Source organism: Polypterus senegalus, chromosome 1 (genome assembly GCF_016835505.1).
Source record: "Polypterus senegalus isolate Bchr_013 chromosome 1, ASM1683550v1, whole genome shotgun sequence".
Lineage (NCBI taxonomy): Eukaryota > Metazoa > Chordata > Cladistia > Polypteriformes > Polypteridae > Polypterus > Polypterus senegalus.
This window is the reverse complement of record NC_053154.1, coordinates 325,160,430-325,175,220: the sequence shown is the minus strand read 5'-3', so window position 1 is coordinate 325,175,220 and position 14,791 is coordinate 325,160,430. Positions and strand designations below refer to the sequence as shown.

The 14,791-nt window shown below is 42.6% G+C and overlaps 1 protein-coding gene across 1 annotated transcript in view; it reads left to right on the top strand.

Moving 5' to 3' along the window:
• The window catches only part of LOC120515940 (fatty acid-binding protein, intestinal-like), a 29,604-nt gene extending 23,470 nt beyond the window's left edge, over window positions 1–6,134 (top strand). The window contains exons 4-5 of the mRNA XM_039737331.1: window positions 1,608–1,718; window positions 5,947–6,134. Coding sequence (XP_039593265.1) covers window positions 1,608–1,718; window positions 5,947–6,003 — 168 coding nt within the window. The 3' untranslated portion in view covers window positions 6,004–6,134. The remainder of the gene's footprint in view (window positions 1–1,607; window positions 1,719–5,946) is intronic.
• The last annotated feature ends 8,657 nt before the right edge of the window (window positions 6,135–14,791 follow it).

Genomic DNA, 14,791 nt, shown 5'->3' with positions numbered 1-14,791 from the left:
AAATCATGTGACTTAAACAGTCGAAGTGAGAAATATTCTAGATCAAAGGGGCTCAGCAGCTACGAAGAACAAAGAATTGTGGGAATTCGAGGTGCAAAGCCCCGCCCACTGACCCACGCTATTTGCTTGTTGAGAACATGAAAATGAAAATGCAAAACAGAGATTGTATTTTCATTTTATAATTTTAATTTTGTTCTTTGCAGAAATACCTCCCATAGTACCTTAAAGGAGCTTCTCTTTGATTGGTTCTGCAGTACACTAGATGAAGGTGTAAACGTTTGGTCAATTCCATTTGGGACAAATAAAATACTATCTGTTATATAGTGCCTTTCATATCTATCTATATATTAGTATATTTATCTGTTATATAATGCTTTTCATATTTGTCTGTCTATCTTATATAGTCATTTTTATATCTATTTATCCATTTTATATGGCACATTTCAAACCCATCTATCATTTTTATGTAGCACTTTTCATAACTGTCTGTCTTTTTATATAGTGACTTTCATGTCTATCTGTCTGTCATATATCAATTTTTATATCTATCTATCCATCTTATATAGCACCTTTTCATGTGTTGCATTAGATAACAGTCTACCTATCTATCTATTATATAGTGCCTTTCATTATCTATCTATCTATCTATCTATCTATCTGTACATGTTTTTGGCAGATATCCTTACTCAAAATGCTGAGTGGGTCACTGAGTGGGTCGCATAGCCCCTCATGGTGGTGGTTGAAGTGTATGTTTAGTGCACCTTAGAATGGTATTCAAGTGTCATGGCTTGTGCCTACAGGTTGCCGGTCTGTGCCACACCACTGACACCCGGTATGATCTTGAGGAGGTTTATTCATCCAGTAGTCTAACAAATGTATCAACATGGAAACTGAAGCCTCAGCTCAATGTAAATAGTACTTTTCGGTGAAAGGCGCTTTATAACAAGTCAAGGTTGCTGGTTCAGAGCAGTACTGATGCCCTGGTTGACTCTGTTAATTTGTCAAGTGCACACAATATGAACAAACTGACATCTTTATCACAGATATCACCACTCTGTACTCAGCCCTTCTTCGTGATGAAGGTCTCATCATCCTCAGGCTGACATTCTATAGAAGTCCAGTCCGGGACCTTCCCTCCTGGGTATGCTAATCAGACTGGCAGAACTGGTTCTTTCCCTCAGTGCCTTCTCTTTCCAAAACTTTTTTCAGCTGGTCAATGGCATTGCAATAGGTACTAGAATAGGATCAAGCTATGCCAACATCATCGTTGGCTGGGTGGATGAGCATTTCTTTTCTTCCTACGTAGGTTTTGTACAAAAGCCTTCTTTACCTGTGCAAAAGATATATCAGCTATTGTGTTAGCTGCCTCCTTCCTGAGAAGCAATTCTTCAATTGTTTTATTAGTCTCCATCCATCTCTTAGGTTTACGGTGGATTTCATAGATTTCATTATCTGGGCTGCCATCTGAGCCTAACTAGCATTAAAGTGCTGGAACCACACTGTTGGCATTGGGTGATCGGGTGATGCCCTGAGGCCCACCTGTATGATGAGGGGCTGTGGTCTGAAAGCGAGAGAGCAGCACTCACCTTCTCCCTTCTCTCACTCAGGGCACCTTCACTCTTGAAGCCCCGAATAAGTATGTTGGCCAATTCCAGAGGATGTCTGATGGAAAGCAGATCAAGATCTCCCGGGAGGTAGACGGTGACGAGATGCTGCAGGTGGGTGTTGTTGTACCTCCAGCTTATTTCTTTTTTCTTTTTTTTTTTGGATATCTAAATTTCAAAAGGAGCAGGATGGGCTAGTGGAGCTGATGAGTGGCTACCCAGACACCTAAACCACTCTTTAAATGAGTCGTCTCCTACCCATGATACACCATTTCAGAATTTTCCAGAATGCCTCCACCCCTCCATTAAGCATGATGACAGTACAACCTTAATACTCATGGCAGTGGCCATCAGTCTCAAAACAAGGATATGAATCATCGCCCAAGGCAAGTAGCTGAAGGGGGTCAGTCAGCTTTGTCAATCATTAGAAGGGAAACCAAGACAAAGAAAATGGAGTCCCACCTGCCACCTGACCAGGGCAGATTTGGCAGAGCAGGAATTTCACATACTGACCTATGGCAAAGATGGCACCTTATGATAGTGCCACTGAGTTCTTTAATATGACCTGCTAATGAGCAGTAGGGGGCTAAGCAGCACCCCAAACACAACTACACATCCCAGTCCTGGATTCAAACAGAAGAACATTTTTTAATTTTTCTTCCATTAATACCACACCTCCCATGTAGGTTCATTCCACTCTCCTCCCAACTCTGACCACCCATACAGGAAACTCTGCTTCTTTAATGTCAGACCTGGGAGTACTTTTGGTGCCATCACGCCCAATTCAGGGAGCGTTTCCAGGTCAGGCGGAAGTTCTTTAGAATGTCTGTTCCTGGAGCTCCACCTGGTGGCGTCCATGGACCACAACAGGGCTGTCTCATTGGACTGCAATTCCCAGCCTGCACTGCGGGTATCCATGCAGGCACCATAGTCCAAGTATACTCCCACCTATTGAATCTGGGGAGCAAATAGACCATGCGATTAGTCCAAAACCGTCCTTCCGTTAAAATGGCCTCCGGCCGGGTAAACAGCCTTAAGCCATTCCGGCTGGAATGCTAGTCCATGCTTGGTGGCCATGACACTGTCAAAGAAGACCACACAGATAATTTTAGAAACCTATTAACAATGAAACAACTGAACTCAATAGGGATGTGCAGTCAGAGGAGGCAGGTGAAGTAGAGCCTCACCTGTCATCATGAAAAGTAAAAAAAAAATAATAATAATAACATTAATTTGTCCACTGGTCTGTGTTATAAATTTCTTTTCTGTGTGATTTCAATCATTTTTATGGTCAAAATCGCTGAATCTGCGTGTTGCCTGTTCAAATACAGGGGAGAAACGCAAGGTGCGGCAGCGCTTCACCTCACCTCGGACTGCGCTCTCCCTCAAGGTTGATGCATGCTATTGGCACATGTCTGTTGCTGTCTCTCTGTATGTCACCAATATAATGTTTGTAGACACTTTTATTATACACCCTGACTGTCCACATATCTTTAAAGAATGTGTGTGACATATTTAGTCTTGCTGATCGGACATAAATCCACAGTGAAAAGGCACAAGGTGAGGCAGACAGTTCCGTGCCGCCCTGAAGGGGGAACATATGAGCCCAATAGGTGCTCATTGCTGCTGTTCTTCTACGCAGAGGCACCAATAAGTAATATCAGAAAGTCAAGTGCACTGCAGGGGTCCGTTTATTTTTATTTTTTGTTTGGACTGACTGCCAAAATGGAAGATTAAGACTTTAAAAACTAAAGGAAAAGAAGGAGGACCTTTACAAGAAAGTGACGGAGATTTTCGTTGAGAAGGATAGGTGCATGGACTTTATTTACAAATAAAGGTTAAGACTATAAACATTTTTCAATTTTATAAAAAATGGGATCAGACTAATTGAAAAACAATCCAATATTATGAGCATGGGAAAGGTGCTATAGAAATAAAATGTATTATTATTATTTAAAAGCTAAATTTTGACCTTAAATAAAATATTCCTTTGTTTTTCTTGTTATCCTTTTGTTCAACAGTCTGTATTAAAATCGACTAAAGCATCCGAATTAAAAGTTTTTAAAAACAACTAAATATTTCAACAACTATATATTCAAGGTCAAAATTGAAATTCCATTTTTTTGTACACAACTCTATACTTTCATTTTCATTGTATGAATATGAATTGTGGAATTGCGGCGGCAAATTTAGTACACATGGAGGGTGCAGAGCCTCTCATTCACTGCTATAAATGTAACGTTCTTTCTTAGGCATATATGCGCCTTACCTATCTGTGTGTGTAATGAATGCTGATGAGATATGAAACATAACCAGTAGTCAATGTGCAGGCTGCCAATTGAATAGTCAATAAGTAGCTCTTTTAGGTTCATATATTTGTAAATCTGACTCTGAAGGAGTCCGTGCCTCACCAGCCATGAACCTCACAGCATGTCACTGAAACTCAATCACCTGGAGGGACATCCACAAACTTTTTGGCCATAAAGTGTTTGCATGTTAATAGTCAGTGATTTTGAGAGCAATATCTTCTAGAGCAGGGGTGTCTGGAGGGCCGCAGTGGCTGCAGATTTTCATTCTAACCCTTTTCCTAATCAGTGACTAGTTTTCACTGCTAACTTCTTTTCTCTTCATTTTAATAGCCTTGTTTTTGTGGATTAAGTCCCCTGAATTTATTCTTTTCTTCTTTAAATGACAGCCAAACAGAAATGAGATGTGAAACAAGGCAACAGATGAACAGCTAAACTGGAATTTGAAACTCCAACCAGTTTCACTCCAACCAATCTCTTAATGGGAAGCTGATTCTTGCTGTTAATTAAACCCATTATTTAATTCCATGGCTTATTGCTGTTCAGCATTCTGCCACAGCAGACATTTCCAAAACTGTTGATTTTTCTGTTTTTTTTCTAAGAAAACACGTCAAGATGTTTTGGTGACCTAAGAGATCAACCTTACCAAGACCATCACCTCTCTTTATTTTCAGATATTGTGTGATGGGCACAGGTGAGCTGGTCATATGGCGGCTTGTTTTGGGTCTCATTATTGTTTGGCTGCTAATTAAAGAAAAAAAGACAACTAAGGGGCTTGAGGCAAGTTAATTAAAACTAAGGCAGCAGAAATTAATTAGCAGTAGAAACTGGTCACTAATGAAGAAGAGGGTTAGAATGAAAACCTGCAGCCACTGCGGACCTCCAGGACTGCAGTTTGACACCTGTGTTCTAGAGCATTTTAGCATTAGATAAATCACTTAATTCCTCCAAAATAACATCAGCTTGAGTTCTGAAGGTCCTTAAAGTGCTCCTGTCTGCCATACTTAACTACGTCGTCACTTCTTCCATATCTTCTCCTGTGTTTGCTCAGCAGCAGCGGGCCTGAGTGAGTGTGAGTACAATGGTTCATTAATATGTGAGCTATTTGGTAATAAATACGTTTCAGTCTGAAAAGTTAATCCAGTTGCGCCATACGGGTACCTACCCCAATGTAAAAAATTTGAATTATGCCGTAGTATGGATTTTTGACCATATCGACCACTCCTTAGTCCAAATCCACATATGTCCAACTTAATCGCCACCTGTAATGGTTAACACTGACATATGGACGGGTGCCACCTTTAGACACAAAGTGGCACTATAAAGTCCATGGCACAGTTACCCTTTAACTTACATGGTTTTGTGGTTTCTCTCCATTTTTGCTTAGTGTCCCCCCATGTGTCATATCACTTACATTATTTACCTTTCCAGTCAATACAAGTCACCATTAGGAGGGTTTAATAGTGGCACACATCTGTTAATGCTGCCTGCTTGGACGGAGGGTCGGAGGCTCTCATAAGGCCTAATGTGGGAGTCCCTCCAGTGTTAAAATGACGTCACCAAGACGCACATCTGGGTCAGGTGAAGGCCTAAGAAAGCACAGAGGGGGAATCCCAGAGAACTCCCACAAATTGCCCCCATTATTCTTTCCAACAGCTCCGTCTGCCAGAGCTTTAACTCCCAGGCAGCCACGTGCCAGTCAAACACCTGGCAGTTTCAACCCACTGTTTATGTCATCTGTTTATCTGGAGGACCACTGGTTGCTCTTACTAAATCTGACAGGCTTTATTTAGATAGACATCTTGTCTAGTCTCGGGAGGGTTCTGAATTCTTTCCTAGATGGGTTTTCAAAATTTCTTTCACAACACTTGCCAAATGGGACATCCAGGCCACCCTTAGAGAGACTGGAGGCCTGACAAGGAGTGAGAATGGCAAAACGAGAGTGAGTGGCCACCCAAACTCTCCCTGCCTCTCCGGGTGTTAAAAGTGGGGTGAGTTGGGCTCACATTTCAACTCTCATTTTGTCTTCTATGCAGTTAACCAGTATAAACGATGTGGAAGTGCGGAGATATTTCAAAAGGAAAGCAGAATGATGCAAGTGAGGTCGAGCAGCTTGCAGACAGCATGGCAGACCCCTGGCAACCAGAGGATGGCGAGCACAGACCGAAAGTCAAGAAGTTCAATTTGAATCAAAATCTGTTCACTAATTAATAAAAATGAGGTCAGCAACCTCTTCACTCTCAGCCTGGAGTCTTCTTCTCTTCTCTCGAGATGTCAAATCCACCCTGACACTCCACTTCAATGGAATCTGAGAAGGGTGTTGGGTGGCTGAGTGATGGACTTAGGGTGGAGCTGGAGGGTACTGGAGGGGGGTCTTGTCATCCTGCAGTGGAGGGCACAATCACTGCCAACACTCATTTCTCCTCAATACTTATCGTTACAGGAATAGCTCTGTTAACAAAGTAGATGAGTTCCAGGACTTCAGTTCGTTATAAGAAACCTTGCCATCGGCGGTTGATATGCTATAGGAGGAATATGATTACTGTCTTTTAAACTCAGCCCCATTGTTTTCAACCGAACAATAAGGCAAACATTTTTCAAAACTTCATGAAATCAATTATTTCCTCATTGCTATAATTAAAGTACATTGTTTTGCCGCTAATAATGGCGTATTGCATAGTTTAAGGGCGGCAGGGTGGCGCAGTGGTAGCGCTGCTGCCTCACAGTTAGGAGACCCGGGTTTGCTTCCTGGGTCCTCCCTGTGTGGAGTTTGCATGTTCTCCCCGTGTCTGCGTGGGTTTCCTCCGGGCGCTCCGGTTTCCTCCCACAGTCCAAAGACATGCAGGTTAGGCGGATTGGCGATTCTAAATTGGCCCTGGTGTGTGCTTGGTGTGTTTGTGTGTGTCCTGTGGTGGGTTGGCGCCCTGCCCAGGATTGGTTCCTGCCTTGTGCCCTGTGTTGGCTGGGATTGGCTCCAGCAGACCCCTGTGACCCTGTATTCGGATTCAGCAGGTTAGAAGATGGATGGATTGCATAGTTTAATACAGCATTGTAATGTTTTTCTTTTTTGCCTTAAGAGGTCCAGATTTCTGTGTCGCAGCAACACCAGCCGCTAACGCCCCCATGGCTTTCTTGAACATCCTGATTCGACTGTGGACAATTTGACAGCCAGACTAGTATCTAATAAATCAGAGGGTAGGATTTCAACTCTCAAATGATGCCACATTCCACTTTCTGTGTTTTACACTTTCTGTATTTCAGTGGGGCGGCACGGTGGCGCAGTGGTAGCACTGCTGCCTTGCAGTTAGGAGACCTGGCTTTGATTCCCGGGACCTCCCTGCATGGAGTTCTCCCCGTGTCTGCCTGGGTTTCCTCCCACAGTCCAAAGACATGCAGGTTAGGTGCATTGGTGATCCTAAATTGTACTTGGTGTGTGGGTGTGTGTGCCCTGCCCGGAGTTTGTTCCTGTGCTGGCTGGGATTGGCTCCAGCAGACCCCCGTGACCCTGTGTTAGGATAGAGCAGGTTAGATGATGGGTGGATGGATGTATTTCAGTGTTTTTTTAATTCTTTGGTAAACTAGGGTACTTCATCCCCTACTTGCTTCGCTCGCCTGTGCTACGCACCAGCAACTTCACATCTCTGCCACTTGCAAATGTGGATTTCACTTTCACCAAACAACAAATCTTTTAATTCTTGTGGATACGTCTCTTCATTGAGAAGAAACACTACTTTTCCCTGATGGCAACACGAATTAGACGATCTACAAGTCTCCAGCTTAAAGTTTAAAGCCAAACAAAATATCTACATACTTCTGTCATATCACCTATGTCCATTGTCGCAGTTGGAGGTAGTAGTGCTCCCTTGAACCCTCAGGTACAACGCCAAACACCTGGTAAAAGTGCTACAATTATTCTTTTTATTATAACAATGTGCACTAAGCACCCTCCACTCCACACTATTCATAAATCACAATAATAAATCAATAATCAACAATCCTCCACTCCCAGACGCGTTGCCCTCCTACCACCCAGCTCAGCTCAGTGTCTGGGAGCTCCCTCAGTCCTTTTATATTCCCTGACCCGGAAGTGTTCCCAATTCCCAGTCCATGTGATCTTGTATCACTTCCGGGTCAGGTAAAAAGTACTTTTCTTCATCCCGGGAAGTCCGTTGCTCTTCCTCTGATGAACTTCCGGGTCATAGTGCACAAATAAGTCTTTGGTCCTCCCTGTAGCTCCCTCTTGCGGCCCCTGTGGTATCCAGCAGGGCTGAGGATAAAAACTACAAAGTCCATGACTCCCTGCTGGTCTTAGGGGCACCTCCATACTGCAGGGAGGGCTCCATCTGGCGGCTTGGGGGACTTGGCCGGGATAAACTGCCGGGCACAGTCCACACCATATATTCAATCTCTTTTTGCTTTTACCTTTTCATTAAGATCGCATTGAATTTTGATACTGTGTTTTGAATTCCATCGTGATAACGCAACGTATAACTGCCTGTGAGTGAATCTCGTTTCTTTCTCTCTACACAAACTGTGTCTGACAATAGCATTCACACAAATGAGAAATGATTGAACCGTGTGCGTGGTTGTAAATGTTTTAGATGTGGGCAGGAATTTTCCAAATCTCTTTACAACCAACCAACCAACCATTTTCTAACCCGCTGAATCCGAATACAGGGTCACGGGGGTCTGCTGGAGCCAATCCCAGCCAACACAGGGCACAAGGCAGGAACCAATCCTGGGCAGGGTGCCAACCCACCGCAGATCTCTTTACATAAAGTCTTTATTATAATATTGATACATATCTCTGCCGCTAATTCTGTGGTAATTTTGGTAGACAGTTTAATCTCTTTACCAATTCTGTATATCCTGACAGAGTAAGATCTGCCCTTCAACATGATAAGCAGGCCACTGGATATGGATACAGTTTTGAAAATAGTAAAAGCAGATAGAAGCAATTCTGTTGTTTGTACTGCTTCAATACAGTAAAACTAGAAATATTTTTTGTAGATATTTCATAATATATTTTTGGTGCCCCTGACACATTCACTGACACTTTATAGTGTTTTGGAAGCTAATTCCAGAACCTATTGAAATAAGAGTTACATTTAAATTGCATTTTTTGGTAAAACTTTTGCATTTTGAATGTTGCTACTTATTCTGCTAAAGAATAGTGTACCACATCAATAATTCTCCAGGTGTACAGCATTCTGAAAGAGAAATGTCTGACTGCCGTCTGCTGTTTTGAGGGCTAGAACATGAATACTGAGTGAAGCAGGATGACGTTATGGCCAGTTAAACCTAAAATGAGGCAGAGGTTAAAGGGTTAAAGTAAAACCTGAGATGTTCATCTGAAATCACTGAAGTTAAAGCAAGAGGCACGTTTAGCACCCACAAACCTTACATGAGAACCCCAAGAACTTTAAGAAAGGAATCAGAAGCTTTGTGTCACCATCTTACAGCGCATAAACAGACCAATAAGAGACAATACTTCATGTGGCCTCTGTGTCACCTGACTAACATAATGGGCACAGCATCCATAAACAGCATCGCCATTCAAAAAAATGTCAAAAAAACACAAAACGCAACATCGCCAGGAAAAGCAAAGACTCGCTGGCAGGAATCACTTCAGGTTTTGACCAAGCCATCATTTTTAGACGTTGTGTAAAGTGCCTCCTTTTCAACATTGTTTCATCTCTTGCATCAATCGAGTGAGTCTTTTCATTTTCCCCTTAAAGGATTACTCCACCGAAAAGTAATACGAGGGTGAGTGAAAAATTAGAATTTATTTTAATGAACGTTCAGAAAAGACAAATACAGTACATCCTTTTTCGACATGATCTCCCTGCTTTGTCCATCTGTCAACAAGCTTTTGTATTCCTTCTTAAAAAAATGTTTTAGGCTGAGCCACGAATGCACCGCTCTCTTCACCTCTTCATCAGATGCGAATCTTCATCCTTGTAAGGTTCCTTTTTTAACCCAAGTCTGTCGTGGATTATTGCATAGGCCAGGGGTGCCCAATGCATCAATCGTGATCGACCAGTAGATCGCAAAGGTAGTGCAGGTTGATTGTGTTGCGTTCAAAAAAAAAATTTTTTAAACGTTAGTCTATCATAGCATTTGCCACTTGATTGACATACAGGGCGGCCAGTCTGAGATCTCTTTTCTTCTAACGCACACTGGTCATCCTGCACGCACGATCAAACACTGCAAAACACTGGCTGTGAACTAGTTAGCCTTCCAGTTTATATCGACTAAAGAAGGGATTTAACAAAAAAATAGTTTGAGGAGGGTATGGGCTGGATGCGGAATTGGAAGAGGATTTTTTTTCTCACAATGTCACAATCGAAGTGCGTTTGTCTGATCTGTCAATCTATCATTGCTATTCCAAAGAAGGAAAATGTGGAAAGGCACTTTCGAACTGTTGATAAAAACTACGGAACTGACGTCCTTCCAAAAAGCGATTTGAGAAAGAGAAAGGAGAGGGAACTAAAATCGCAATTAATTGGACAGCCGTCATTTTTCACTCGGCTGAATTCAAAAGCTCCTTGACTGCGTTATTCGGCTCTACTTATTTATGCGAGTCAGCCTGTTCTCACATGACGATTATTAAATCCAAACACTGCAGTGACCATAAATGTATTGAATTGTTATTGTGCCATAAAGGTTATTCAGTTATGCAAGGTAGGACAACATACAGTTTATGTATAAAGTATACTAAGTATATACTGTATATATATATATATATATATATATATATATATATATATATATACACACTCACCTAAAGGATTATTAGGAACACCATACTAATACGGTGTTTGACCCCCTTCGCCTTCAGAACTGCCTTAATTCTACGTGGCATTGATTCAACAAGGTGCTGAAAGCATTCTTTAGAAATGTTGGCCCATATTGATAGGATAGCATCTTGCAGTTGATGGAGATTTGTGGGATGCACATCCAGGGCACGAAGCTCCCGTTCCACCACATCCCAAAGATGCTCTATTGGGTTGAGATCTGGTGACTGTGGGGCCATTTTAGTACAGTGAACTCATTGTCATGTTCAAGAAACCAATTTGAAATGATTCGAGCTTTGTGACATGGTGCATTATCCTGCTGGAAGTAGCCATCAGAGGATGGGTACATGGTGGTCATGAAGACATGGACATGGTCAGAAACAATGCTCAGGTAGCCCGTGGCATTTAAACGATGCCCAATTGGCACTAAGGGGCCTAAAGTGTGCCAAGAAAACATCCCCCACACTATTACACCACCACCACCAGCCTGCACAGTGATAACAAGGCATGATGGATCCATGTTCTCATTCTGTTTACGCCAAATTCTGACTCTACCATTTGAATGTCTCAACAGAAATCGAGACTCATCAGACCAGGCAACATTTTTCCAGTCTTCAACTGTCCAATTTTGGTGAGCTCGTGCAAATTGTAGCCTCTTTTTCCTATTTGTAGTGGAGATGAGTGGTACCCGGTGGGGTCTTCTGCTGTTGTAGCCCATCCGCCTCAAGGTTGTGCGTGTTGTGGCTTCACAAATGCTTTGCTGTATACCTCGGTTGTAATGAGTGGTTATTTCAGTCAAAGTTGCTCTTCTATCAGCTTGAATCAGTCGGCCCATTCTCCTCTGACCTCTAGCATCAACAAGGCATTTTCGCCCACAGGACTGCCGCATACTGGATGTTTTTCCCTTTTCACACCATTCTTTGTAAACCCTAGAAATGGTTGTGCGTGAAAATCTCAGTAACTGAGCAGATTGTGAAATACTCAGACCGGCCCGTCTGGCACCAACAACCATGCCACGCTCAAAATTGCTTAAATCACCTTTCTTTCCCATTCTGACATTCAGTTTGGAGTTCAGGAGATTGTCTTGACCAGGACCACACCCCTAAATGCATTGAAGCAACTGCCATGTGATTGGTTGATTAGATAATTGCATTAATGAGAAATTGAACAGGTGTTCCTAATAATCCTTTAGGTGAGTGTATATATACTCAGCAAAAAAAGAAACGTCCCTTTTTCAGGACTGTGTATTTCAACAATAATGTTTTAAAAATCCAAATGACTTTCCAGATCTTCATTGTAAAGGGTTTAAACAATGTTTTCCATGCATGTTCAATTAACCATAATCAATTAATTAACATGCACCTGTGGAATGGTCGTTAAGACCTTAACAGCTTACAGAAAGTAGGCATTTAAGGTCACAGCTCTAAAAATGCAGGACACTAAAGAGACTTGTCTACCGACTGTGAAAGATGCCCAGGGTCCCTGCTCATCTGCGTGAACGTGCATTAGGCATGCTGCAGGGAGGCATGAGGACTGCTGATGTGGCTAGGGCAATTAATTGCCATGTCCGCACTGTGAGACGCCTAAGACAGCGCTACAGGAGACAGGAAGGACAGCTGATCATCCTCACAGTGGAAGAGCCCGGATCTCAATCCCATTGAGCACGTCTGGGACCTGCTGGATCGCAGGGTGAGGGCTAGGGCCATTCCCCCCAGAAATGTCCAGGAACTTGCAGGTGCCTTGGTGGAAGAGTGGGGTAACATCTCACAGCAAGAACTGACAAATCTGGTCCAGTCCATGAGGAGGAGATGCACTGCAGTACTTCAAGCAGCTGGTGGCCACACCACATACTGACTGGTACTTTTGATTTTGAGCCTCCCTTCATTCAGGGACACATTGTGAAACATTTTTAGTTTATGTCTTATGGTGTTGACTCTTTTAGTGTTCATACAAATATTTACACATTAAGTTTACTGAAAGTAAAAACAGTTGAAAGTCAGAGGACGTTTCTTTTTTTGCTGAGTATATATATATATACTGTATATAATTTTTAATGTAGGTAGATCATTTGAATCTGGCCATTTTAAAAGTAGCTCGCAAGTCAAAGGCAAGAAAAAGTGTGGGCTCCCCTGGCATAGGCAGAACCATGGCTGATTTGCCACATCATCTACTGTCACTCGTGGCTGACACTCAAGAGCGGCGTTTGGGGGTGGCAAGTGAGTGGCGTCATGCCAAAGGAAGCAGCTGATTGAGAGGGAGAGTGCACAATTGATGTCACCAGCAAGCAGTCCACTTACAGTCCTTACAGACCGTCCTTTGAGGTCCGCGTGTCCCGTTCAAGCGGATTTGTCAAGTTATATTCTCCAGTATATATATATACACGTATTTGAGATGCTTCTAAGAGAAACCTTTTTCAAATCCCTCTTCCATGTCAAATTCCGTACATGTACTTCTCTGGAAACTTTCCCTAGTCCACCTTCATTGCCCGAAAAGGGTGGCCAGTATAATCCCTTCCTAAAATAGGTATAGCCTATTAGTCACTGCGTTGGCTTCTGTTTCAACGTGGGAATAACTGATGGCTTGTCGCTTATGACTCATTTATGTCTGGAGAGCCCACCATCGTTTCTTAGTCGAGTCTTTCGTTCAGTTTATTACAGTAGGCCTTGTTGAAACAGTGCAGAAAGTGTTTGGTAGTGGAACGTGCAGCAATGTTTGATTACTGGTTTAGCTGTATCGCTGTCGACATCACAAGCCCCGCGTGGGGTTGGTCAGCCCTAGGTCCTGCACACCCCTAAGGCCACCTCTGCTGACATTTGTGCCAACTTCCTTAAACTTCTCTATCCATTCATGCACACTTCTTTGCGACAAAACACCTTGTCCATACTGTGCATGAAGTCTGAAGCATGAAGGCACCAGGCACACCCCCAGAGCAGAAAAATCGAAGCACTGCAAGTTGCCCTTCTTTTGTGCAAATCACGAAAGTGGGGTAGCCCTTGTCTCTCGCACCGCAGGTGTAACACGTTCAACACCTGCACAGCAGTGACTGGGGAGACAGGGACATCTGCTGCCAACAGAAGTTTTAATAATAACCGGGGTGTGGGTCATTTTGGACTCACCCTCATAGTTTTTATTTATTGCTTACCTTACTTACTTTGTAGAGATGCTCCAGAAAGATTTTTAACCTCATGTTGTCATGGCTGTCTTCAGGACAAGCGTTCGATTACCTCAGGATCTTGTTCACGAGTGACAAAAAGAAGAGATTGGCAAGTGGAGGCAGCATCTGTTCTGTGGGAACTTGACTGGTCCGTGGCGGTGAAGCAGAAGCTGACTTAAACCTCCACAGCATTACATTTTTTCTCAAAGGAAAAACTTGTAAAAAGCATTGCATTTTTTGGCTGGAAAAATGACATATCTCTATTATAAAAAAAAATCTTGGGGAGGCAGACTAGGGAGACGAGACATGATCTTCTCAGAAGACAATTTGAAGTCCCATGAGCGACATTTTAACTTGATCCCAGCTCTTAAAACAATGATAAGCGACAAGCAAAACACGCAGCTCACAGCAGATGATCCGACCGCTTCTCCCTGCGTGCGTTCAGCCACCCTAACCCCCCTCTTCACAACGCGAGCAGCAGAGACACAAAGTGGGAAAAAGGACAGCAGCTGTACAGGCTTTAAAATGATCGACAGGCAGCGTGACAACAACTGCTCCCCCTTCACATCGCGAGCAGCGTTATACGTCCTGCGGAAAGACATTTAACCACGCCGGGGCCGGAAATAAAAGACAAGTATTGTTTTAACAAAAGTTTTTAAAGTAAAAGTGAAAATAATGCACATGTAACAACTCCCATGAAAATAACAATTATAATCAACAAAATAAATTGTATATCCGGTAAACCAAACATGGGGGTGGGCGAGTGAAGCCCCCTAGTTTTTATTAAATCTCATCTTTCTAGTGTAAAACATGCAAAACACTGAAACTACAAAGTCAGAAGTGTGAAAGTAATAATGATACAAATAATAATAATGAATAATATGATAATAATGATAATAACATGAAATGAATAATAATAATAATAATGAT